Here is a 27,152-nt window from a genome sequence, read left to right as displayed (position 1 = left end):
TAATAATAATAATAATTATTATTATTATTTAACGTTTGAGTCAATATCAGATTAAAGTAAAGGAAAACAATTATATTATGTACTTACTATAAATAATATAGGTGCCTAAAATATCTCTCGTCAAACTTTTTTCCGTAGATCGCTACGATTTTGTTTACATGAAAGTTTTGTCGTAGGCACCAAAATTTATGGAAACTTTATACCTATTTTGTAGAAGAATATTTGAATACCAGATGATGCCCGTGACTTCGTCTACGTGGATTAGGTTTTAAAAAATCCGCGTTTTTCCGGGATAAGAAGTAGCCTATGTCCGTCCCCGAGATGCGAGCTATTTCTGTACCTTTCGCCGTGAAAAGCTAGAAGACCGACGGACAGACAAACACACTTTCGTATGAAGCATTTCAAAAACCATTTCTAATATCTATTTATAAAAAAATTGGAGTACCTAAGTATTAGTTTCATTTTCAACTCGTTACCTTAGATTAAAAATTCACAATATGAATATGCGATATTAATAAGTCAATTATTAGTGTTTATTACTAATTTGCATAATTTGCGTAATTAACTAATATTAATTTATATGTTATGATTTAATGACAACTTTATGAAGGAAAAAAAAAGAATAAAACTATACTTACTTAAAATATGAATGATTATTATTATTATTATTTGATTGCTAATTTGATTGCTAATGGAATAAGGGAAATGAAATGAAAAATGAAATGTAAGATTGTTTAAATTTTTTATTATTTGTAACGTATTAGAATAAAGGCTTTTTTATTTATTTATTTATTTAATTAGTGTTCACTCTTTGGAAAATTATACTTAAATAATTATACTAACATAATATCAATACGAGAATAAAAGTTGTTTGCGAGTTATTTAGCACTCTTTTATACGAAACAAGTACTTAGGTATAAAACTTGACCGGGTCAACGTCTGTTTGATAATGAACTGGTACCGAAGTTTCTAGTATCTAAAACTAGGTTCGCTTTATGCATAGCTTGATTATAAGTCTACCCGTATCTTATAAACTTGTTGGATAGTTGTATGCACGAAAACAGGTTGTTAAATTTTTTGTAATTATTTTTATTTGCATTTCAATACTAATGTAGAGCCATTTTAATTGGTCACTCTTGACCAGTGACCACTTCAAATAAGTTCCAGTTGCATGACAGGTAGTTAAAGTGATGTTCACTCTATGGAAAATTATACTTAAATAATTATACTAACATAATATCAATACGAGAATAAAAGTTGTTTGCGAGTTATTTAGCACATTATCTATCTTTTATACGAAACAAGTACTTAGGTATAAAACTTGACCGGGTCAACGTCTGTTTGATAATGAACTGGTACCGAAGTTTCTAGTGTCTGAAACTAGGTTCGCTTTATGCATAGCTTGATTATAAGTCTACTCGTATCTTATAAACTTGTTGGATAGTTGTATGCACGACAACAGGTTGTTAAATTTTTTGTAATTATTTTTATTTGCATTTCAATACTAATGTAGAGCCATTTTAATTGGTCACTCTTGACCAGTGACCACTTGAAAATAAGTTCCAGTTGCATGACAGGTAGTTAAAGTGATGTTATGGTTACCATCCTTAAATTTTGACCATCGATAAAAGCAAATGCACAAGTCAGGATTTGTTAACTTTGGATTATAGCTTTACACAATTAATATAAATACCTAAGTGCTACAGTGCGACAAGGCTATCTTGGTGCGTGGCGAAAATCGGAACTAACGTTGCCGTCAAGTGCCCCCTTTGTTCTTGTTTGAATATTTTAAGCCTTTGTTCTCCAACAGCGCCCCCCTGTCAATGTCATTGAAGTGCCAAGAGAGCCATGTCGCACTGTAAATTGTGCAGCTCACCTTTCTTTGTATAGGTTGTCAAAGATTTCAGATAAAACTGCGGACCATTTATAATAAGAGTAGGTACCTTTTGGTAATAGGTAGGGTTCCTTGTATAGTAATACTACCTACCTACTATAAACGTCTAAAAGCGATTATTAAAGATGGAGACAATCTAAATTCTTGTATCCAATGACTATACTTACTTGTTTCAAAATCGCACAATTTTCATGGTTTTTTTTACCAAACATAAGTGATACTGACCTACGAAGCCTACGAACCTATAGAGTGTGCAATAAAAGTTAGATCGAATTATATTGACCGGTACCTAACTAGAGATTTTAGTAGTTCATTTCAGAATATATTCATATCGAAGATACATTTGGATAAAGCTACTATCCCACTACATTCCAAATAGTAGTGGTAGATGCATCCGACTATTCGTTAGTACTTGTAAAAGTTTATACGAATAAAAAAGATTTTTATTCATTTATTTATTTATAGTGAATTAGTTAATAGAAAATACTACATAAATAAGTTGTCGCGGGAAAAGCTAGTGATTGGTAGGTATATAAGTGATCTTTTGTGGATATGTTTTTTATTTATAAAAGAAGTATGTAGTAGTAGGTATATAAATTAAAAAATACCAAGTTGCGAACTCGTAGATATACTAGCATAGAAAAACCCAGAAATCAGCCACTCGTACAAATTCATTCGACTTATTTAGAACGCCGCTTACTTTTGTCGAGCTCTGTATCGAGTCAAGGTTTTGTAGATCATTGGCATTAATGACTTGTAATCTTGTACTTGGAAACTATTAAAAAACAATAGATTCGATGATTACAATATATTAAAAGTGTTTAGTACTGACAGGCAGCGTCTAAAAAAACGATAATTAATTTGTTGTTAAAAAATTGGTCACCATCCCATTTTGACAATCAGTGCAGCTCTGTTCGATAGCATTGTGTCTATTTTAAACAGTTTTTAAACAGCATAAAAATTGGTATTATAAGAATTTTTACTAAGTAATAGTACTGATCAATTTTCCTGCGGTGGTTTAGACGTCGCGGTCTCCTATTTTATGTGTACAAAAACGATAAAATATCACTAGACGGTGAAGGAAAACATCGTGAGGAAACCTGCATGCCTGACAGTTCTTCATAACGTTCTCAAAAAGGTGTGCGAAGTCTACCAATCCACACTTGGCCGACGCGGTAGATTATGATCTAAACTATTTTCATTATGAGGAGAGACCCGTGCTCAGTACTGGACTGGTGATAGGTTGATGATGATGATGATGATTAATCAATTTGCGTGAAATTATATTACTTATATTGACAATATCCCTTTCTAAATTCTTTGGAAAATGTTGAAAGCGAACCATAACCAATCAAATTTTCACAATAATTTTCACGTAGAAGATTGTCTTTCTGTATTTTACTATTAGGTAGATATATAGGTTTTTAGAATGAGAAACTCGCTTAACAGGTTTAACATGATATTTTTAAATTAGCATAAAATATATTTAACATCCAGGATTAATAATAATAATATTATTATAATCATACAATTGTTCATTTAACAATACCAACGAAGCGAAGCTATATCAAAACATTATTTTTTGCGTCTACCGTGTCTAAAATTAGATTGAGGTGTAGGTACTTCGCAAAAACTTGTCTAAATAATAATTAACTTCTAGGCGATATAACAATAATATTGTTTGATATATCGCCTAGAACGTATATATAATAATAGATCTATTCTCCCACCTAATTATGGGCGATAAATGTTGAAAACTTGTTATAGAACATCCTCCTAGGGAAGTTTCAATAAAATAATTTAAAAGGCTAGTAATAATTTTATAAAATAGTTAAATATAAATAATAGTAAAACTTTCAATCAAAATATCCCTACCTACATGACTAGATTATGCCCGCTACTTCGTCCCCGTGGATTTAGGTTTTGTAACTCCCGTAGGAACCGTTTTATTTTCCGGTATAAAAAGGAGCCTCGGGAGGAAGGACAAACTAAGCTTTGTACCGAATTTGATCAAAATCGGTCAAACTGTTGGATCGTGAAAACCTAGCAAACAGACAGACACACTTTCGCAATTATAATATTAGTATGGACATTCACGAAATATAACGAGTCGATGTGATTTTTTGCATGGATATAATTATTATAGACCGAAAGAGTGGTTAACTCGGAAAATAAAAGAGTTCCCACGGAATTTTAAAAAACAGTGCATATTAACGAAGTCGCTTCCATCATCTTGTTAAAATAGTACCAAATGTCAGCTTTTTATTTACTGTGATAAAAATAACAATTTATTAACTAGCTGCACCTGTTCGGCTGGGTGGAATTTCTGAAAACCTTCCTTAGTGGGAATTTTCGTTATCTAGGGAAAACCTGCATGCAAAATCTCAAGGTTCTAGAGTCTAGGTAGACTTGCACTAAGAAAGGATTTAAAACAAACCGGCCAAGTGCGAGCCGGACTCGCAAACGAAAGGTTTCGTACCACCGCGGTACAGATTATTATAACAGTATGTACTTTTTAATTATTTTTAGTTTGCGTGGCGACCTTTTTTTTTGTTTTTTTTTTGTTATAACGGCAATAGAAATACACATTCTGTGAAAATTTTAACTAACTACCTATGGTAGCTCATAAACCATAGCCCGCTGACAAACAGACGTGCGGATAGCGAAGGCTTAGTTGGCACCCTTTGGTAAATGAACCATAATTACCACATGGACAAAGTTGCTGAAATCAACTAGTCAATAATAATAATTGGACATCCCAAGGGTTTACACAAATACGTGAGAATCTACCTAATTGTGTAAATTATACAATTTGTAAAGTATATAATATTATATTATATTATATATTATATAATAGTAGGTAAATGTATCAATAAACCTAAATACCCACATTCTCATTTCCAAATATTAGTAGATACATATTAGCTCTAGCTAATTGCATCTTATATTAAGTATAAGTTATGAATTATAACGAAAGTTCATTAAAAATAAAAAGAATTTAAACAAACAGTAAACCAGCTTTTGAAGGTCGGACTGGCGAATGGAATGATACACTAAAAATAAAATATATAAGTAAGTATTCATATAATACAGGTAACTCGAGTTAAGAGCGCAGTTGCTATGAGGTCCATATTATATTATTATCTACTCGGTTCATTTATATGGAAGTATCTATTCATTACCAAAAAGTGGACTTAACAAAGAAAAGTAGTACCAGGCTTAGTTAATAGCACAACTGTTATAGGAGTAAATTCTTCTCTTACTCAATTCTCTCTCTCTCTCTCTAATTCTATTCTGGCTCTTTTTATTTTCATCGGTGATAGATTTTCCCAGAATTGCACAGGTTGCTTATTTGTGTAGTGGCGTCGCTTGAATTAATAACTAAGGATAATAATGTTATTCCTTCCACCAGAAGCATAAAATTATTCTAATGATAATTTCCTAAATAATCCAAGCAAGATATAAATCTGCTTGGGGAAAATGGGAAATTTGCAAGCCGATCTGATCGCATGCAGGGTCCATAGAATATTTGGTTTCTGCTGGTGCTTACACATCTTGCCACATAGACAGCTACGTTGATTTTTATTTGCATTCCGATGGACGATAATATCGGCATCGGCGAATGGATTTTAAAACATGCAAGTCACAAAAAACGAGACGCGTTGCGGCAGTTCGTATTTGATGTGCTAATAGTAGTTTCATTGTAAGCTATTATAAAAATCTCTATAAAATATAAGAACCTACATACCTTCTACCAGTTGTTATTTATACGAGTTCGTAACTAACTAGCTAGATACGATGCCAATGCACCCAATAGCTATAAATTAAAACTGCAATAATTATAGACGGTATTGCTTTATGAAATACATAGGAGTAAGTACTGCTAGATTAATATTTAAGGCACTAACCTCATCGGCAACACGAGAATAAAATTGCTGTGAATTACTTTTCTGTTTTAAATAATTTAGTAAAAACAATTCGGATAAGTTTTGGGAATATTCTAATATTCGCTCATTTGTAATTTAAGCACATATTATAATAAAATATTAAGTTATTTAAGTATTATCTCGATAGACAACACACTGATTATTGAGTGCTATTAATACACGCTTAAGTACAAGTCTGTGTTATATTATTTACTTACTTGGAATTCCAAGTATTTGTACTGACGAATATTAATAAAGTACTCGTATATGATAGAGCCTTGATAGCAGTAATTGCGTCAAAGCTGTAAATATTTCTGTGTATTTGAACTAAAATCTTATAATATGCGTAACAATTGATAACATAAAAATCTGTTTTATAATATACAGGTAAAGCCCTTTCATATGATACCATACATGGTATAGGTAGTTATCTTACTTTGAAAATTGAAAATACTAATTATATGTTCGTTAACAGATCTTAATTTTTTTGTGTGATGTTACCATAAATCCACGGTTTTCGGATTTATTCCTTTACTTGTGCTATCAGACCTACCTACCTGCCAAATTTCATGATTCTAGGTCAACGGGAAGTACCCTATAGGTTTTCTTGACAGACACGACAGACGGACAGACAGACAGGCAGACAACGAAGTGATCCTAAAATATTCTTACTATAAATTAATTAAAACGCAATAACGTAGAACAATATTCCTTATTTCATACTAATATTATGAATGCCAAAGTGAGTATGTCTGTATGTCTGTTAGCTTTTCACTGCCCATCTGTTTAATTAATTTTAAGGAAATTAAGATCTAAGTTCAAAAGTGAAACTGAAAGCTGTTATAATAGTAAAAAGATTACTCATTATTGACTAGTAGTTTTATGGGCTAGAAGGTGAACTTTAAATTTAAGGAATTAATCAATAAACATGATATTCCACTTCAGACCTTATACAACCAAGTGGCATTTGAACAAAATTGGGCCATCAATTTGCTTGCGAAATTTTCCATAAACGCTTGAACCCAAATTCGCGATCATTGCAAGTATTCGCTTCTTGGCTCTTGCTAGTGAATAGTGATATAACAGGCAGTGACGTAGTTGATTGTCATCTTCCCATTGTTGGGTTGGGCACTCGACTACTTAGAAGTGTATTTTTATCCAGTATGCTTCTTAGTACGAGATTTTATGTCTCACCACCAACGTTGATGGTATTCAAATGTCGAAACACTTACGCGTTATAGTAAACTGGATTTTAAACGCCTTGTTTTAAAGCTCTAGTTACAACATCATCACATCAGCAGCCAGCGCTCCAAGCGGTAACGTTGCGAAATTAATATCAGTGGCATTGAATTTTGACTTCAATTCAAGGCTCTTTAGGTCTATTTTACTTCGACGTTATTGTGTTTCGACTCTCGAATTCTAGTAACGTTGGTGAGACGTAAAATCTTATACTAAGCGTACAGCTACGACGAAAGCGTAGCGACGAAGGCTCATATTGCGGTTTAACTAACGATAGTTACCAACATAAACACATTAATACAAAGTATAGTAAACCTGGCCTAAAAATTAAAGAAGTGTGTACATTTATTGTAGCAGTATATAATTACTTACTAATATTATACGAACATTATAAATCCGAAAGTGTGTCTGTCTGTCTGTCTGCTAGCTTTTCATGGCCCAGCAGTTTAACCGATTTTGATAAAATTTGGTACAGAGTCAGCTTACCAGCAAAGGACATAGTCAACTTTTTATTCCGGAAAATCAGAGTTCCCGCAGGAATTTTAAAAAAACCTAAATCCACGCGGAGGAAGTCGCAGGCATCATCTGGTACAGAATAAATAGTAAATAAACGATGAATTCCATATACTTATGGAAGAAAAAACATGTTTCATGGTACAAAGAATTGTAAACCAAAATGTTGTTAAAGTAATTTCTCAGGGACACACGTAGAGAAAGCTTAGTGTATGGAAACAACGTAAAGAAGAGTCCTTTGTCCAGCTGTGGTCTATCGGTTGAGACGACGACGACGATAACAAATTCGTACTACTTATCTACTTAATATTTTAAATGTGAAAATGTGTCTGTCCGTCTGCTAGCTTTTGACGACCCATCTTTTTAACCGACTTTGACGTTTGGTACAGAGATTGCTTTTTATCCCGGAAAATGGATAAGTTCTCGAGGATTTAAAAAAAATATAAGTTATTAAACCACTATCCCTGTTAATTTATCCATTACTTGACCTGGGTTTATATTATTTATCTGTTTATATTATTTACCTACTCTGGATTGAAACGATACGACTCGTTTCAATTCAATCAACTTTGAACTTTCACCAATTACTTTAAGAATCATTTTGAACTATAATAAAACATGTATGGTAAAATATGAATAGATATTCATATTAATAATTATTATTTATCAGTCCGTAAGTTATCTGGTTTCGAAACTCATTAACATAATATTGTCTACCTGCAGAAGCAGTGTTGCACATCAAAATAATATGATACGTATCATTTTCATGCGCGGTGATATAGCCTCCTATTCGGGAGATCGGGGTTCAATCTCGGGCACGCACCTCTAACTTATAGGGTTCCGTACCTTAAAAGGAACAAAGGAACCCTTATAGAATCACTTCGTTGTCTGTCTGTCTGTCCGTCTGTCCGTCGCGTCTGTCAAGAAAACCTATAGGGTACTTCCCGTTGACCTAGAATCACGAAATTTGGTAGGTAGGTTTTATAGCACAAGTAAATGAATAAATCCGAAAACCGTGAATTTGTGGTTACATCACAAAAATAATTAAAATGTGTTCGTGAACCAATAATTAGTATTTTCAACTTTCAAAGTAAGATTACTATACCAAGTCCTACCTATCATAATATGAAATGGCTTTACCTGTACCTGTACATTCTAAAACAGATTTTTATTTATTTTTATGCATAGGTAATAGTTTTTGATTTATCGTGCAAAACGGAACCCTGTAAGGGTTCCGTTTTGCACGATTTGTTTTCCTTTGATCATTCTGTTGTCTGATCACTATGGTGAAATCCTTCTCATTCTGAGAGGTAAGCCGGCGATGGGTTGACGATGATGATGATGATGATCATTTTTATAATTGGGTTTATTGTGTTCACAATCAGCCCACTTGTGGTTGGCCTGGGATCTACTCATTCGAGGCACCGCACCCTGTCGCCGAATAATCTCGAGGCACGTCCACAGAGCTACGAAGCTGAAGTGGCAATGGGCACTGGGCAGGGCACTTAGTTTGAAAAAACCGGCCAAGCGCGAGTCAGGCTCGCGCAATGAGGGTTCCGTACTACAGTCTTATTTTTTCGACATTTTGCACGATAATTCAAAAACTATGATGCATAAAAATAAATAAAAATCTGTTTTAGAATGTACAGATGAAGACCTTTCATATGATTGATATAATCACTCACTTCGAAAATTGAAAATACTAATTATTAGTTCATGACCACAATTTAATTTTTTTTGTGTAATCTAACCCTAAATTCACGGTTTTCAGATTTTTCCCCATGTGATTGATGATTTTTTCCAAATGTCAGCTATAAGATCTACCTACCTGCCAAATTTCATGATTCTAGATCAACGGGAAGTACCCTGTAGGTTTCTTGACAGACAGACGGACAGACAGACAGACAGACAGACAACAAAGTGATCCTATAAGGGTTCCGTTTTTCCTTTTGAGGTACGGAACCCTAAAAACCGATAGAAGTTGGGATCCCAAGGTGCTAGAATAGCAACCTCGCACCGGAAAGCGCATCTTTGTAAGACCCCCAACTAGGTGCATTAGACTAGATACAGGGAGCTACATGGATTCAGTCCGCGACGGCGCCAGACTGTGGCGTGTGGAAGGCGGAAGCCACTACAAAAACATATCTCCTACAATGGAAGAATGGTTGATGATGATGATAATTATGATGATGACGCCCAAACTGACCGAGCATTCGGTTTTCGAGGCTATCCCACAAGTTCCATTGTTCTTGGCGTTGTCAGACCCAATGGTAAATCCCGAAAAATTAATTAACATAAGTACCTGGGTCTCTGAAACGTCAAGGTTCCCAAAATTAACAAGCAATTAATTTACTTATTTTGAAGTCAATAGTGTCACGTGTTACCATGACCCACATTAGATGTCTCGATGATAAGGCTCTGAGCACATTACATTAAAAGTTGACGAAACTACACAATAATATTATAACACATTGTAAATATCCGCACTTTTACAAGACCGGCGAAAAAGGAGAATATCTAAGGTTTTCAGGGTTCATGTATGTGGGTGAGTTCCTTTATACCACAATAACTTCTAAACACCTGAATAAATTGGCATGTACATTGTATCGGTAGAATCCTTGCATCATCCCGAGTGATGATAAAAAAATACGCGCCAGGCCAGCCGTGTTTTTATTGTTTAAAATTAGTAAATTAGCAGGTAGTTTGACCAACAAGTACCTATTTGTGTAGGAAATCTATCGATAAAGCCCATTATATTCATCAGATAAAGCCCATATTTTGACGATTGAAAAATCAGCCCTTTCTACCTATTAGGCTTCAACTATTAATATACGATGGGTGAATCTTTTACTTACTATGCAATTTCATTTTTTATACATTTATATTACATTTTCATAGGTATTTATAATTATCACTATTCAGATCATTAAACAGAATTATCACTAATAATTATTGTTAAGTTGATACCAAAGTATGATGCAATCAAAGTTACACAATAGATTTCTGAGTTATACAATTATTATGCGAGTAGAAATTGCGTTACACTGTAGGTATGTAGTAGATACCATGTTAAACATATTATGGAGCTTATTTGGAGCTAACAAATAAAATAAAATAGGTACGCGATAAAATTTCACTTATTTTAAGTGGGCAAAGTCGTCCAAGACGGCTATAACACTTCATTTGAAATAAAATTCATACTAATACTATTTGCTCCGAAATAAGACCTTGCAGTATCCCATAATCCCCCCATAAGATAGTTTTAACTATTATATTAATAGTTAACTTTAACATTAGACGCAAAAAGAGCGCAAAAAGGGTTATTGGAGATTGAATTTCGCAATAATACCTAAACTAGCGGTTCTACCTCTAACACGGCGGGCGGCGCGGCGGCGCGGCGGGCGCGTTGGCGCAGTGCATGAAATTTTGTACAGGTTTCATACTTATTATATGAAGTATAAAAATATTGTATGTATAAAAATATACCCTCTAAAACTTGATTCACATTGGTAGCGAATGGGAAGGAAATTCTAAAATATTACATAGCATAATACCTACAATCTCCACCATTTAATGCACGTTCTTCCGAGAAAATAAATGCGCTTGAATTTTTCAATTTTGTTTGGATTTGGTATCAATGTGGATCGACTCTAAGGGGGTTAAATAGGAGATGAATTTTTTTATCGGGCATACCTACGGCTAATAAGAAATTTGAAAGGGACACCTGCCCGGAAAAACTGAACTATCGTAGGTACTAATTTTGGTTTCAAAATGTTATTTTTGATAGATATTTTACACACGTACCTCTTTGTTTTTCCTTGTAATGTTATGAAAACAATTATTTTAATCAAGATCAATAAAATATAATGATAGTGATATAGGTAAATAATTCAGTTAATAATTACAACATACAAAGTGGATATTTGATATTTAATATTTGTCTAAGAACTGTAACGATGATGTTTTCTTTTTTACTTTTTAGGCCACCTTCAATTTGCGACAAAGTGCCGCGCGGAGGCAGCTCAGCTGCAGCGCTGCTTCCGTGCCGCTTTGTAAACCAGACTGGAACGTGAAACTAAACGGTAAACCCGTGCTAACTTAGTACGTTAACCAAAATTAAACCAAGAAATGTAAAGAAAAAGGTGGCAACAGAAGCTACAAATTAGAAACAAATCTATTTCGTGTTTTTAGCAGAGTTTTTACAAACAAACATTTACCAATCTTCGTGCATCAATGGCATTTCCTGGTCTAGTTTTAAATAGACTTTTTTACACTGTATTTTGTGAACGTATTACATCTATTACGTTTAGATACAGCTAGAAGATCTGAGGCGTAAAGCTTTTTTCTTAATCTCGTAAAAACCATGTTATTAGTAATACTTATTAATAATTATTATAAAGGTTATAATAATTATTAATAAGTATTACTAAATGAACGGCCTCGATAAAATATTTACAATTAGATTTCAACGCTTATTATTTAGGTATATCATACATAGCCTATGAGATTTCGTTAAACTGTGCTATGAGTGAGACGTCCGCCACCAATTCGGGAGATCGTGAGTTTGTTCCCGGGCACTCACTTCTAACTCTTCGTTTCTGTGTTATCTGCGTTTTAAGCAATTAAAAACATCGTGAGGAAACCTGCATGTCTTCATAATGTTCTCAAAGGTGTGTGAATAGGTACCAAATTTTGTCAAAATCGTTGTAACGGATGTGCTTTTAAAAATCCGTGGGAACTCTTTGATTTACTGGAACAAAATGAAGCCTATGTCAGTCCCTGGGATACAACTATCCTAGTACCTTTCGTCAAAGTCGGTTAAACGGATGAGCCGTGAAAAGCTAACTAAAAACGGACAGACAGACACACTTTTACATTTGTAATTCTATACTTAGTATGGAAAATTCTATTGTTCTGTATACTGAGATGCCACGTAGGTACCTATTCACAAGATGGGTGGAGAGCAAGTGCAGAGTATAAAGATTCTCTATCACTGAATAAGAACCAAACTTTATATTATTAAAATGCAATGTAATGTAATAGATAGCTTATCAAATTGTACTCTGGACCGCTAGTAAAAGTGGTTATACAATTAAAACTTAACGGTTCCAAAGATAATAATAAGTATGTAAAGAGTGACGTACCCGTATTAAATAGTATTCCATGTGACGAAGTCGAGCATTTTATATGCTGCTAACTGAGCTATGATTGTTGAATAAACATCCATATAATAACTCGAATATAATACAATCTACATAATAATATAGTTTATTATGTAGGTGCCGCAATACATCGAAAACGTTTGTTTTTCATTTTTCAATACTTATAATATGGACGAAAATATGTAGGTAATACGTACATATATTATATATATACTAAGATAAGCTTATGCTCGCGACTTCGTCCGCGTGGACTACACAAATCCAAACCCATATTTCACCCTCTTAGGGGTTGAATTTCCAAAAACCTTTCTTAGCGGATGTCTACGTCATAATAGCTATCTGCATGCCAAATTTCAGCCCGATCCGTCAAGTGGTTTGAGCTGTGCATGGATTGATAAGTCAGTCAGTCACCTTTTCCTTTTATTAAATTATGTTTAGACTAGCTTATGCTCGCGACTTCATCCGCGTGGACTACACAAATTTCAAACCCCTATTTCACCCCCTCAGGGATTGAATCTTCAAAAATCCCTTCTTAGCGGATGCCAACGTCATAATAGCTATCTATCTATCGCGAACATTTCCTATATTATATTATAAATAAATAAACGTGATATATTGCAAGGAAGTGAGTGAGTTGATGTGAGATTTAGCCGGCACGAACGAGTCAATTGAGGCGGCATCAAATTACATTAGAGTTCAGGCGCACTTGACCCTGCCTATGAATTCAAGTGATTGTTGATTCGACGTAGGCGGCACGGGCATGGAAGCAACCTGACTTACAGATATACTAACTTTTTGCAATTCTATTTCCATTCTTATTTCTCACTATATGATGCCAGCGACTTCGTCCGCGTGAATTTAATTAGGTTCTTAAGAATCCATGTGAAAAATCTTTGATTTTCCGGGATAAAAATGTAGCCTATGTCACTGTCCAACTAAATCATTAACTATGCAAAAAATCACGTTGATCTATTGCTCCGTTGCGAGGTGATTGAAGGAGAAACACATTTTTAATATGGGTAGATAGATGTACAGAGCTGGAAGTGGTACCTACTTACCTACAATTTTGCGTTTCGCCTGATTAAGGCTATTGTTACTATGTTTTGTAGATTTTTTGCTTAGTCAATGAATGATCCTTTGAAGAAGAATTACGTCAGCTATTGTCCATAACACACTTAGGTAATACATAATATATTTAGTAAGTGTACACTTACTAGATATATTATACAATGTGTGTATAGTACCTGTATAAGTGTGTTAGTGTCGGTAGTGTTGAGGGTTCCGTACCCGAAGGGAACCTATTACTAAGCCTTCGCTGTCCGTCCGTCCATCCGTTCATGCGTCTGTCTGTCAGCGGGCTGTATCTCGTGGACCGTAATAGGTAGGGAGTTGAAATTTTCACAGAATGTGTATGTCTATTGCCGCTATTGCAACAATCTTATGCCTAATATCAAAATGGCCGTCATGAAAATTGAAAAAAATAAGAAGTGTTATTTCTTGTACGATGGTACGGATAACGGTCCCTTCCGTGTGCGAGTCCGACTCGCCCTTTACCGATTTTATTTTTCTATGAGGTACTGTACTAGAAATGTAGTACTTGGTAGGAGGTTTGTTCTAAAATAAACACGTAAGTAATGGCTCAGAATATATAAAAGTACATGTAATGGATATAATAAGATAGGTACGTGTAAGTTTAACTTACACCATTATTCACCACCAAAACAATAACTTTACTAAGTTATATTTTGGTCCGTGACTGGCAAACTGTCACCAGGTTTTTTGTGTATCAATCAATCAATTAGCCTGTTTGCGTCCACTGCTGGACATAGGCCTTCCCTAGAGTGCGCCACCACACACAATCCTCCGCCTTCCTCATCCAACCACTTCCCGCTACCTTCTTAAGGTCGTCAGTCCAGCGGGTTGGACACTGCGCTTGCCGATACGCGGTCTCCACTCCAGAACACGTCTTCCCCACGTTTTGCGTGTAACTATAAAGAAATACCTACATATAAAATAGGTACCTACCTATAAGATTTAAAAAACTGGTCAAGTAATCAGACTCGCAAACGATTGGTTCCGTACCATCGTACAAGATATACCCAACACTATGTAGGTATTTTTTCATTTATGTAATGGCCATTTTCATCATCTCATTTTTATTAAATATTTGTTTTTATAGTGGCAATAGAAATACTTAGGAATAGGGTCCCGCTGGCACCCTTCGGGCACGGAACCCTAAAACTGAATACAAGCTAACTCTTCAAACAGGTTTAAGAACTGAGGCGTGGCGCAAAACAAATTAACTAAACCAAACCACAACAAAAGGTTTAAAAACCGAGTAACATTCCACGGATATTAAGCAAATCGTGCCAAAGTAATTTATTGGATTTAACGCTCCTTTTACTAATTAAATACACAGGTACAATCCGGTTTTATTATTCTAATTGTCTACCTTGTCTACGTACAAAGGTATAGATAGAGTACAGTTTATACAAAATTGATTTCGTTAATTAGCGTAAAATATTGTACCTATTACCCGTCGGAAATATCTAAGAACCTACCTTAAAGACGTCATACAACGTGCTTGCGTTGGCAACGTTACTGGCACTGGTACTGGCAACGGTACTGGTAGAACGTAGTGTTTATATACTCTTTGGGTACTGGATAGGCGAAAATGAGCGAGCTGCGGGGAAGCGCGAGAGGAAGCGCATTCTAACGAGGTGCGCAGATATTAGCGACGGGTTATAGGTTGCAATATTCTTTTTATTTATTTATTTATTCTGATACAAGTTAACCCATGACCGCAATCTCACTTGATGGAAAGTGATGATGTAGCCTAAGATGGGAGCGGGCTAACTTGGAAGGGGTGCAGGTGTGGCTGTTTCATTAAACCCATACCCCCTGATCGGTTTCTACACGGCATTGCACTGGAACGCTAAATCGCTTGGCGGCACGGCTTTGGTGGTAGGGTGGTAACTAGCCACGGTCGAAGCCTCCCACTAGACCAGAGTCTACAGACAATGTAGAAAATATAAATTCCCAAATTGCCCCTGCCGGGAATTAATTTACTTATTTGACGAACAAAATATGCCTACATTCTTGCTAAAACACTCCAGAAAAGGCAAAGTATTTCTTTCCGTGCAATAATTTATTTATCATTATGTATTTACTTATGGGTAGCTGGAGCATCGCATTTACATAATGCCTTGAAATCACATACAATTTACAAATGATAGTAATTTTATTCGATTCGCAGTTAAATGAAGGATCTCACGAAGATATTTGCATTATGTACTTTGAATAGTTTATTGATCTTTAAGCCGAACGGCTTCCATCGCCTGGAGCACCTTTTCAGTTTTCAGCAGCTGAGCGTCTGATTTTTAGGAAATTCTTTAGACGGTTAGGGTACAGCATGTAGTTTAGGTGTCCAAAGGGAATCCTTTGCGCATTTAATAGCTGCCTTAAAGAAGTTTAAGTTTTTCTTTAGAAGTAAGAGACTAAGAGAGTTAGCCAGCCTTTATTACTTCTCTTACAAATGCAGCCATTGTGCGCTAAGCCTTAATTATAACGCAATTGGTAGTTTGATAAAAACGGACCGGCTCTTCTACCACATGAAACAGGTCTGTAAGAACTAAATAAATTTATGTTTATATGAATAACAAATGTCAACATATCGCATCGGTACGAATCTTATTTGAATATTTTCTTGAGTACGGAATACGGATACTTAGAGAGCGGCCGAAGGTAATATCATAGATCTCTACCTACTCGGCATTTAAATAGTTACTTGGTACTTATTACAAGAAATATTTAGATTAACAAGAGTTATATCAGAATAAGAAGATAGGTAGGTACTAATAAGTACCTGTTTTCTTAAAAAACTAAACATGTTACATTTTAGTGATCATAATATTTTAAATACTTACCTCCAAATAGTACCTACCTAATATAAAAATTAATTAAGTACTTCTTAGGTGGTGGTGGTGGACGAAGTCGCGGGTATCATCTAGTTATTTATTATTTTAACCTTACTACTAATTTCTACCGATAACATCAAATTATGAAATATTAGAGGAAGCCCACGACTTCGTCTGCGTGGGTTAAGGTTTTTAAAAATCCCGTGCGAACTCTTTGATTTTCCGGGATAAAAAGTTGCCTATGTCAATTCCCGAGATGCAAGCTACCTATGTATATACCAAATTTCATATAAATCGGTTAAACAGACCTTTAAGAAACCCGTGGGAACTCTTTAATTTTCCGGGATAAAAAGTAGCCTATGTCACTCAGCAATAACCAATAACCATGCAAAAATCACGTCGATCCGTTGCTCCTTTGCGACGTGATTGAAGGACAAACCAACCAATCAACAATCCAATAAACAAACAAACCACCAAACAAACACACTCTCGGATTTATAATATGGGTAGTGATATAATATGGGCACATATGGGTACCTACCTAGTGATTGTTTTATGTATATACCTGTATTAATACACTGATTCTATTAAATTATTCGCAATAGGTATGGCACCGCTAGGAAATAAAATATAATGATTAACCTGCAGTAGCAACATCAATGCCATTGACAGTAATCGCAGTAATAATTCGAGGAATTTCACGCAAATTGTTTACTTGCATCGGAAATTACAATGTCCACGATTGGATGCAATGCATGATTTTTCAATATCGCCGATTTAATTTGCAACCTTCAAGAATTTTAAATACCTATAATGTCTTAAGTAGTAAAATAATGTACTAAATCATAACAGTCTTCTGAAGTAAGTAGTAGCAGTACTTACACGAGGTGCCGACATTTCATTTGATATCAATATTAAGAAAATCTATTATTTTACTATGGAGCAATATGGAGATACTTTATTTTGTGTAAATGCTATGCATAATACTTATTTATTTATGTATGGTTAAGCTGTAATCGAACCAATAGTTGTATAGTTATATATTAAGTATAAGTATACTATACATCTAACACTCGGTAGTAGGAAGTATCTTATTGTTATTTTTTATTACAAACTAGCTGCCCTGGCGAACTTCGTTCCGCCTAACACGATTCAAATTTTTTAAATTTTTCTCTCCGTAAGAACCATCCTCGTACTTCAAGGAATATTAAAAAAAAAGAATTAGCGAGATCGGTTCAACTGTTCTCGAGATTTGCGATGACATTTAGTGATTCATTTTTATATTATAGATGTGTATATTTTTCCATAATAATGTGAAGTAGGTCTTGCGATGTCGGCATTCTGCTTACAGACGAGCTGGCAGATTTTTTACGCGAAGGATCAGCTTGGCTGCTCAGCGCAAAAATTTAGTGGCAGAACAAGGAATAAATTTTGTTCTCTAGAAGCAGAAGATTTGATTTTGCTAACTTTTGAATCCTGTGGGTTGTATCTGTAATAACTAATAATGTTCTATTTATTTCTATCTAATCTAACGTTAATTTCATACAATTTAAATCTTTTCGGAATACGGATACAATGAACTGGGTGTCAATTGGTTATCAACATTTTGTTATTTTCAAGATGTTTACGTATGACTGTTGTAAGATTTACTTAAAACAATATTATTATTTATTCGAATAACAAGCCAATATCACAAGGCTAAATAATCGATTTGTGATTTGCTACGTGTACCTACATAGCACATACATAATATATATTAAATATTTATATTATTCAATATTTCTTGACATATTTTGCTTTTTTATCATAATAATTTTACAATACTTTGAAGAGTAAAATAGCAAAATCATTGATAAACATTGTATTTTTATGTATAGCATTACCTACATAAAAAAAAATCAATGATTTAAGTATTTTAATAAAATATTTTTACTACCACTGCTATTTAATTTAATAATAAATAATATGTAAATTTATAAACACGAAGCCAACCCGACGGTATACAAAGAAATATTTTTTATACCTAAATTAAAAGTAAAAAAATATTTTTACTAATAATTATCATCTTATTATTTGACATTGAGTTAATACTAATAATGATAATGACATGAAACACAACATTAAAATTCATACATAAATTAAACACTGTAGAAGTTGATAGTATTATTTCACTTCACGTAGAGGTGTTTACTCAATTGGCCGAAAAACAGTGCCAATGTTGAAACTCACGCAAGTTTAACGGCTTAGTAGCAAAAGAATAAGTTGCTTGTATCTAACAATTATATTTTTTGTTGCAAAATGTGCGGTTAAGTTACGCGAATCAAATTCATCAGTTACATTCGCGTAGTTTGATAATGAAGAGTATAAATATACCAAATTCAAATTGCGTTTCACGCATTCAATTTGTATAACTGCATTTTCTTAACATAATTACAATATGAAGGTCGGACAGACATTAAAACATTAATTTTATAATGAACAAAGCTTTGTAACTTTTATTGGTATAAACGTTAATCAGGATTCATCAGTTAATGTGCCTTAATTCATGTTTTTCTAAGAACTGAGTCACTGCAATGTACCTAAGTACAACAGATCTCCTGTAGAGTAATATTAAAAATATAATATACTTAAAAGTAAATGAGTACAATATATTTCTAGTAGGACTTATTTGAAACAATTTTTTTATTGATATGTTGTTAGTTGATGAAGAAGAAAGACAGAAGAGAAATTGATTTTTTATGGTTGTTCAACAGAGATAATATAAGAATGATGAGCAGTGAGATAGGAAAAAGTCATCCCAAGGTAAAAATAAATATTTAAATCATCCCTGATATATGGAATGTATGGGTCAACGTTTCATACTCGTAAACCTGGTCCCACAACCTTCCAGCTCCAACATCATACCTTGATTACTATTTATGTCTACTATTTATGTCGAGACTTTAACAAGTATAAACTTTGTGGTCGTATGTTTAATAGGACTGAGTTTTTGTGACAAATTTCTCCATCATCAGATCTAGATCAATAGCTGAACGCCAACTATTTATCGAGATCAAAGTAAAACCTTCTTTTTCTTATGCCTCTCCTCTCTACTAAGTATTGGAGGTTGGCCGTCATCTCGTCATATAACTTCCTACCTTGCTTTCGCCAAACCAATAAGCCTATATACGACTCATTTAATGTAATCTATCGAGGAGTTGGATCGTCTACATACTGTCTTGGTTGCAGCATCAGGTCAAAGCTACCATAATATTGTTGTAGTGTTATTTAATTAGTACTACTAATTGGTCTATCACATGAATTTTAGGATGGAGATCCTGATCAGCACAGAAAAAGCGGCTCAGCGACGACAATAGATTTTCATATTTGATTAAAAAACTGCATGTTATAAAACAAGTTGCCATACAAGATGCCATAGCCAGGCACGCAGACTGATAAAGGAGTCAAACCTCTCGTTAGAGAGTAGTATATTCCTTGAGTAAAACTTATGACACCTTTTAGTGCTTCATTATCTAGATTCTACCAACTAAAGAAAAGAAAAATCCGATTAGTAAAATTTAACCTAGCTCACCGCTTATGTTCTTCGCACGCCTTTGGTAAACTTCCGGCATGCAAACAGAAATTTTTTAATTTCACAAAATAACATGAACTGAGGAATGAACTAGAAAGTTACGGAGGACAACTTCCAAATGCAAAACAGATGAAAATTTACTTGACCAAATACTACATGCGTTTCGCATTACTGGTTCGGTTCGTTCCAACAACATCCTAGCTTGGTAAAGAAAACGATCGCTGCTCAATAATCGCCTTGCGTGATAATCACTAAGCACCTGCTCTTAAATGTTAAATTCCTTAACTTTTACTGGTATGTAACTCGTGACTACGGATATTCAGAGTTTTAAAGTTCATTCAAATTGATATTACGTTTGTTATTTTGAGTTTCAGTGCAGTTAGTTCACTTTATCAAGTTTATACAGGGTCTATAACACTAAGGTTTAATTATTCGCTAACCAAATAAGAAAGCCTGTAAGAAATAATATGCGTCGAATCGTATTGTTATCAATAGCACTCTTGTGTCTTGCCTGATTTTAAACAAACAGTTCATTGTACTTACGGTCATTGTTTGTCTTACAGAAAAATCTGCATAATTTCTCGCTCATTGGTAGATATTGTTAAAGATTATCTCACCTGAATCCTGCGCATTTTGCAAGTGATGAATGTGGTGTAGATGAGCATAGTAATGATGGTGGTGCAGGATGCATTCCAGATCGGTGCAGTTCAACATTGTGACGGTGCGCCGGCTGAGGCCGCGCCGGCAGCCGTCTGTTCACTCACGCTCGCTGCACACTTTCACAAAACTATTCCACTGCCACTTCAATACGTATCGTTGTCACATCACGTTATCTCCTTGGACACAAACACTGGACTGACGCACATGGATCGAGTGAGAGACGGTGCCGATCAGTCTGTCTCTACTAGTGTCGTCCACAACACATCCTTTAAAATTTCAAACTGCCTGTACAAGCACCGGTGTTCGCTAAAGGTAGCATCACTGGAAATAATTCCGTACGGCAATCGTTAAAGCGGAAGGCGTATCGATAAAGCGATCGAATCGACGTATGCGCGAGTATGGTCGGCTGCAGAGAGCGATGCGTGCGCGCAACACTTGAGGCGCGCGACTGTACACTGAGTGCGGCATGCGATCGGCAACCACCACTCCCGGGCTCCCGGCCTCGAGCACAGACTGCACTTGCTGCAGACCTGGCTTCCATATCACGCCAGTTTCGCCCCGTGGAGGATAATAGCAGCAGCGTTCAACGCCCGACATCCATTATCATCTTCGCATGGAAGTGGGGTATGTTTGACGTGTACAGTCTAATCAGCATGACCTAGAATCTTGAACAATAAATTCAATTGTTTTAGGTAGATGCTGGTTTTCACGTGATAGGTATCCGCTTCAAGGCCCATTATCAAGCTTTTATCAAACAACCACAGGGGAGTGACAAGAAGTTAGCCATAAAAAGATATGTAGGCTCAATACTTTAAGTATGAACCTGTGTCCGATTTTGCAAAAAATAGAATTATTTGCGGAAAAATAACAAAAACAAATATCCGCAGTCACTGTAGGTTCCAAGGTCAAGGTACTTGCTTGCCCTGAGTGTTTTATACCTGTAGACGAACTTTCGAGCGAGTCGCGTATGTCAACAGTTGCATATTTAATATGAGTTCGTACCTAGGTACATGCCCGAGAAGCAGCATGTTTACATATAGTATTATCAAACTAACTACTCGTATTAGCATAGCCAAACGATTCTTTAACCGATCTTATTTTGTTACTGTTTACCTTATGTTATTAATTATTATTATTGTAGAGTCATTTGGTTCAACTTCTATTCAGTTGAGACATTCACATTCAGTTATTTGTTTTAAATTGCCTACTGTAAGAAAAGTAATTACTAACCTTCATTTCATGTCTACAAATTTGTCTTCTTCTTCCATCATGGGCTTCTTTTCTGCACTTAGATGATGCCGTCCGTTTTACTTAAATCTGTCTCATTCATTCTGTCTATCTATTAGATATAACTTGAATTCGAACTTTGAATTGAAACGAATGAACGCGAACTCGCCATCCTCACATAAACTTCAACAGTTTCTAGAGGATGGCGAACTCTGTATTTTAAATGTATATTGAAATTTACATGATCAATAAATTTAAAAAAATATATAGTAATAAAAGGTTGATAGTAGATACAAGTGCCTGATGAAAGCGTCTCAAGAGTCACAAGTACAATAAGTAGTAAGGTAAAAACAGGCAGAAAACACGAATCTCTTTAAGGTTGTAAGGCTTTATTAATAGTTTAAATATCAAAAGTAAAAAGTTATCGTTTTTATTTTAAAAATAACTTACAGCTCTTCAATCTCAATAAATCTGTTTATTTTAACAAAGAACTTATAAGTTCACATGAAAACGATTAAATTGAAACATAATATGTAAGTATATTATTTAGTTTACTATTTTCGATTTCTTTAGATCATGGCCTTAAGAATTTTGCATGAATCCGTTATTTTTTACTACCAGCAGATGATCGTGACTTTGTCGTTAAAAATATTAATCAGATAATAAGAATCATTTTCATTATGATATATTATGAAGAGTAAGGCAGTGGTACGACCGCCGCGCCGACGATGAACGAGAAATGAGTAGAACTAGAAACTTAAACGAGTAGGCGATCAGCGGGAAGCGAGTGTGTAGTTTCGATAGTTTTGTCGCCGGGCTATAAGCGAGTGTGCAAGTGCGACGAGCGATTACTTGCGCCATTTGCCCGCGGTCGCTCAGTTATGTGCAAAGTTGCGCGCGCGTTAAACGTGTTCAAGCGAGCGAGAATCGCTGAACGAATGTCGCTGAGCGAGTTTATTTTTGAAAACTCGTCGCTCAGCGACAACTCAAGTAAAGCGAGTCGTCGCCGGCAGTGTGAACAGTCAGAGAGCAACTTTTGATATATGCATCTCTTTCGTTTACACGGAATGTACAATTGTGCGTTTCTTGAGAGAAAAAATTGCCGATAGTTAGTTGTTTTCTCGCCGGCGACCACTGCCTTAGACATAGATGTAGAGTAAGATCGACAAGCTTTAGGAATATACCTATAAAAGAAGTAGGTACCTACTTACTTACTTAGAAGTAGGTACTCACTCTCTAAAATCCTAAGGCTGGGTAAAATTACAAAACCATTGAAAATGAATAAAACGAAGACACAGAAAAGTAGAAAATATTACAGGTTAAAATTCAAACAGCTTATCTGTAAAGGCCTTGTAATTATTTCATATACTTAAGATTTTGTGTACCTAAGCAATAAATACAAAATTTTATGACAAGTATAAAATTAAAGCTTACATGTAACATAATCCTAACCTTTGTTATAATACTATAGTTGTTATACCTATCTATTGTTTCAGAAATTCACACCCTCATGATGTTTCATTATGTTGACGGAAAAGTACGTATCTAACGATGCTGTTAATAAAATACAGTAGGTACCTTTGTCAAAGCCGCTTGACGTCCTCGCTGTTACGAGGCATACATTATACAATTAGTAAATACCTATGGAGCACGAATACTTCGCACGTGGAATACACCCGTGAGTTAAAGAGAGTGCTTGCCGTTTTTCACCTACTTAAGAACCTATGTAGTACTGATGAACCTAATTTCAATTAAAAATCAATATGGTTGAATCAATGACACCAATGATACAATAATTATTGTAATTGAACCTTAGGACTTAGTATTTTATAATCCATTAATTTGAAACTATAAGTTCTTAAATTATGTCCTGTTCGTTTCTGAGTATTTAAAGTTTTCAACCAAAAAATTACTCATTTTTCACATTTTTCTTGCTGTGTCTTTAAAATAGTGCAACTTAAAATTCTTCTCATGTAGGTAGGTACATCATAGTACTTGAAAGGAACTAAATAGTTTATGTAGCAACAGTTGTTGAACAAGGAAAAGAAATAATCCACCTTCCATTGTTATTGTACCATGCCGCTTTTTTAATAGCCATTATCATCATCATCAACCATCCACCCATCGCTGGCTCACTACTGAACACAAGTCTTCTCTCAGAATGAGAAGGGTTTGGTCATAATCAAGCACGCTGGCCAAGTGCGAATTGACGGAATTTACACGCCTTTGACTTCTTTGAGAACATTATAAAAGAATTTTGTCATGCAGGTTTCCCCACGATGTTTTGCTTATCCGTTCAAGCAACTGATACTTATAATTGATTAAAACGCACATAACTTTCAAAAGCCATAGCCATTGAGGATAAAATACGCAATTTAGCCTATAAAACATGTTACTATAAAGTTTACGGTCTAGCAACAGAAGAACAGGAACTGTGCGTCAGACATTTATTTTACTGAACAAAGTTTATTGTGACATCGACAGTGATAAATAATAGAAATGCTATAAGGAACAGAAGAAAACTGCCTTAATTGTTCGTCGTTTTTTCCGTCATAAACAAATTCCGGGTGTATCGGCAAACTAACTAAAAAAAATTAAACGCATCTTCTGTCGTTCTTAAATATGTACATACATCACCAATTACTTCCTTATAATTGGCAATGGAAACTGTCGGTAATTTTACAAAAGCTGCAGATTAAAGAATAAGTAGCCATATCCGCCCATCTTGCACAAAGAACTTTATCAAATTGTAAAATATACATAAAACGTGAAAACTCTCAACGATAATAAAAATAAGGTACCTTACTTCTCTAACTATACCTACTTAAGTGAATATGATCTCATAAACGACAATTTAGAATGTAAATACACGCTGAAATTTTAGTGGTTGTCTTCCCGCGGCAGAACGATTTGCCCTCAGTCGATAGACTTATCGAATTTTGGAGTTAAACTTAAAAAGTAAAAATGCTTTTGTTGTGTCTAAAGCCTGAGAAGAATTAATGCAGCATACCTATAACCTAAATTATAAAGCAATGGTTTGCAAAGATAGTGACTGCCCGCGATATATTGCTTTGCAAGTGCGAAACCATTGGTGTCGAAGCTACCCCTGTTATTAAAACAAATGTCTGGATGTCAAAAACAAGAATCTCTACAACAATAACCATTGATATCAGAGGAATCATCCCTTTCTGTGACATGAACGCATCATATTTTTATTTTTACGAACTTTATTATTATTGTAGTAGGTAGTTCATTTTTCTGATTTTTTAACTTAGCTTTTAATTTAACTTAACTATTAAATCATTGATCATTATTTAATCACTAAACAGTAACTTTCTAAATATTTAATGTTAACGTTAATGTTATCTAAGAAGCATTATTCTATTAAGTTATTCCACAAAAGCATTTACAATTTCCGAAATCATTAATTAAATGTAAAGTGATTTGATCCTGAAGTTCTTTCTTTTTTGCCACATCTACTTATAAAACACTAAAACTAAAGCAATGAAAGCTATGATTAAAACTAATTGATTGATCAATGAAACAAATTATAGTTGGCATATTTTATCACAGGGAACATTGTGAAAGAGACAGCCCTACTTTTATTTATCCTATTTCATGTAGAGATCGTGTACAACTAAATAAGTACCAATCAATTAGCTTATTAGAAGCATTATTGTATGTACCTATTGCAACTACTGCACGAGATTGAAGAAATTCTTGATTATCTCATAACTTATTGGAAGGTACGCGTTAGTTTGTTGGTGTGGCATCTGGAAGTAGTTATTTCTTTTTTTTTGTCTGTGTGGGGCATCCACTTTGCAATTTATTGGAATAATTGCAAGATCGCTTCAGTCATCATTAAATACCTCGTGGAAACCTGCACGCATTAACACGCAGGTGCGGCTTGGACCTCCGTTTATGGTGGTTCAATTAAATCGCTTTTGACCGAAGAAGGCGGTCGTTAAACTCGGACGCTATTTTAGTTGGTTCCTACTAGAAATGCTTTCCACAGAAAATCTTAATAAGCCAGCTCTTGTGTCCTAACACGCGGCGTTGCAATAAAACTATTCTTTCAATTTTTTTATTCAGTGCAAGTCATTTAGTAAGAGCAACTTTAAATTTTATAGTGGTATTGGTAGGTAGGTGCTTTGGTAATGCTAACGTCACCAGACATAGTATTGTGTGACTTCATGACACGTTGTGCCGGTAGGAACAGTCATCATCATCATCATCATCATCATCATCATCATCAATCCATCACCAGCCTATTACCGAGCACGAGTCTTACTTAAATATCACTTGCTTTAGTGGTGAAAGAAACCAGCGTGCCTGAAAGTTCTCCATAAAGTACCTACTTAAAGGTTTTCGAAGTCTGTCAATCTACAAGTTACAACGTACAGTTTTTCTGTCTAACTAATTTAAAGTAGGAACGTTCTACTCAGACCTGTCTTGAATATCTCAATTTCTAAACTTACCGTTATTGATCTAGGTGCTTTTTATACTAAATCAAGCTACAGTCAATAAAATTCCGCATGTTAATATCCAAGTTGCAGTTTGTTTACATTCTTGGGAACCATCCACAGTAACAATACTAACATTGACAGTTTTTATTAGCTCCCGTTATAATTACTCATAACTAGTCATAGGTTAATTTTTCATATCATGTTTCTATACAACCGTCTTACACTGAGGCGTAGTCTAGAAAGTGTTCTAAATTACTTATCGTTACTCATAAAATTATTTTGCAAACGCTACATGATCAAATCAAAAATGAGGAGATCCATAGGAGAACCAGAGTAACGAACATAGCTCAAAGGGTTGCTAGCTAAAATGGCAATGGGCAGGGCACATAGTTCAAAAAAGACCTCAGGGTCCTAAGGTGCTATAATGGCTACCCGACCTCGCACCAAAGCGCAGCGTTGGAATAACTCCCACTAGGTGAATAGACGACATCAAACGAGAATTCAGGAGGCGCGAACCGTGGCGTGTGGAAGACCATACAAGGGATTTATCCAGCGGTGGACATCTATCGGTTGATAA

At 34.9% G+C, this 27,152-nt stretch overlaps 1 protein-coding gene across 2 annotated transcripts in view; it reads right to left on the bottom strand.

Annotated features, from left to right (window-relative positions):
- Positions 1-21,321, bottom strand: part of LOC117987079 (uncharacterized) — a 216,311-nt gene extending 194,990 nt beyond the window's left edge. Inside the window, exon 1 of one of the 2 annotated variants that reach the window (XM_034974027.2) lies at positions 20,840-21,321. In XM_034974027.2, the coding sequence (XP_034829918.1) occupies positions 20,840-20,936 (97 nt within the window). In that variant the 5' untranslated portion in view covers positions 20,937-21,321. The remainder of the gene's footprint in view (positions 1-20,839) is intronic. The other variant, XM_034974028.2, reaches the window with a different exon arrangement.
- Between the last annotated feature and the right edge of the window lie 5,831 nt (positions 21,322-27,152).

This window comes from Maniola hyperantus, chromosome 12, assembly GCF_902806685.2.
Source record: "Maniola hyperantus chromosome 12, iAphHyp1.2, whole genome shotgun sequence".
NCBI classification, from domain to species: Eukaryota; Metazoa; Arthropoda; class Insecta; order Lepidoptera; family Nymphalidae; genus Maniola; species Maniola hyperantus.
The sequence above is the reverse complement of the archived record's forward strand: the minus strand, read 5'-3'. Positions and strand labels throughout refer to the sequence as shown.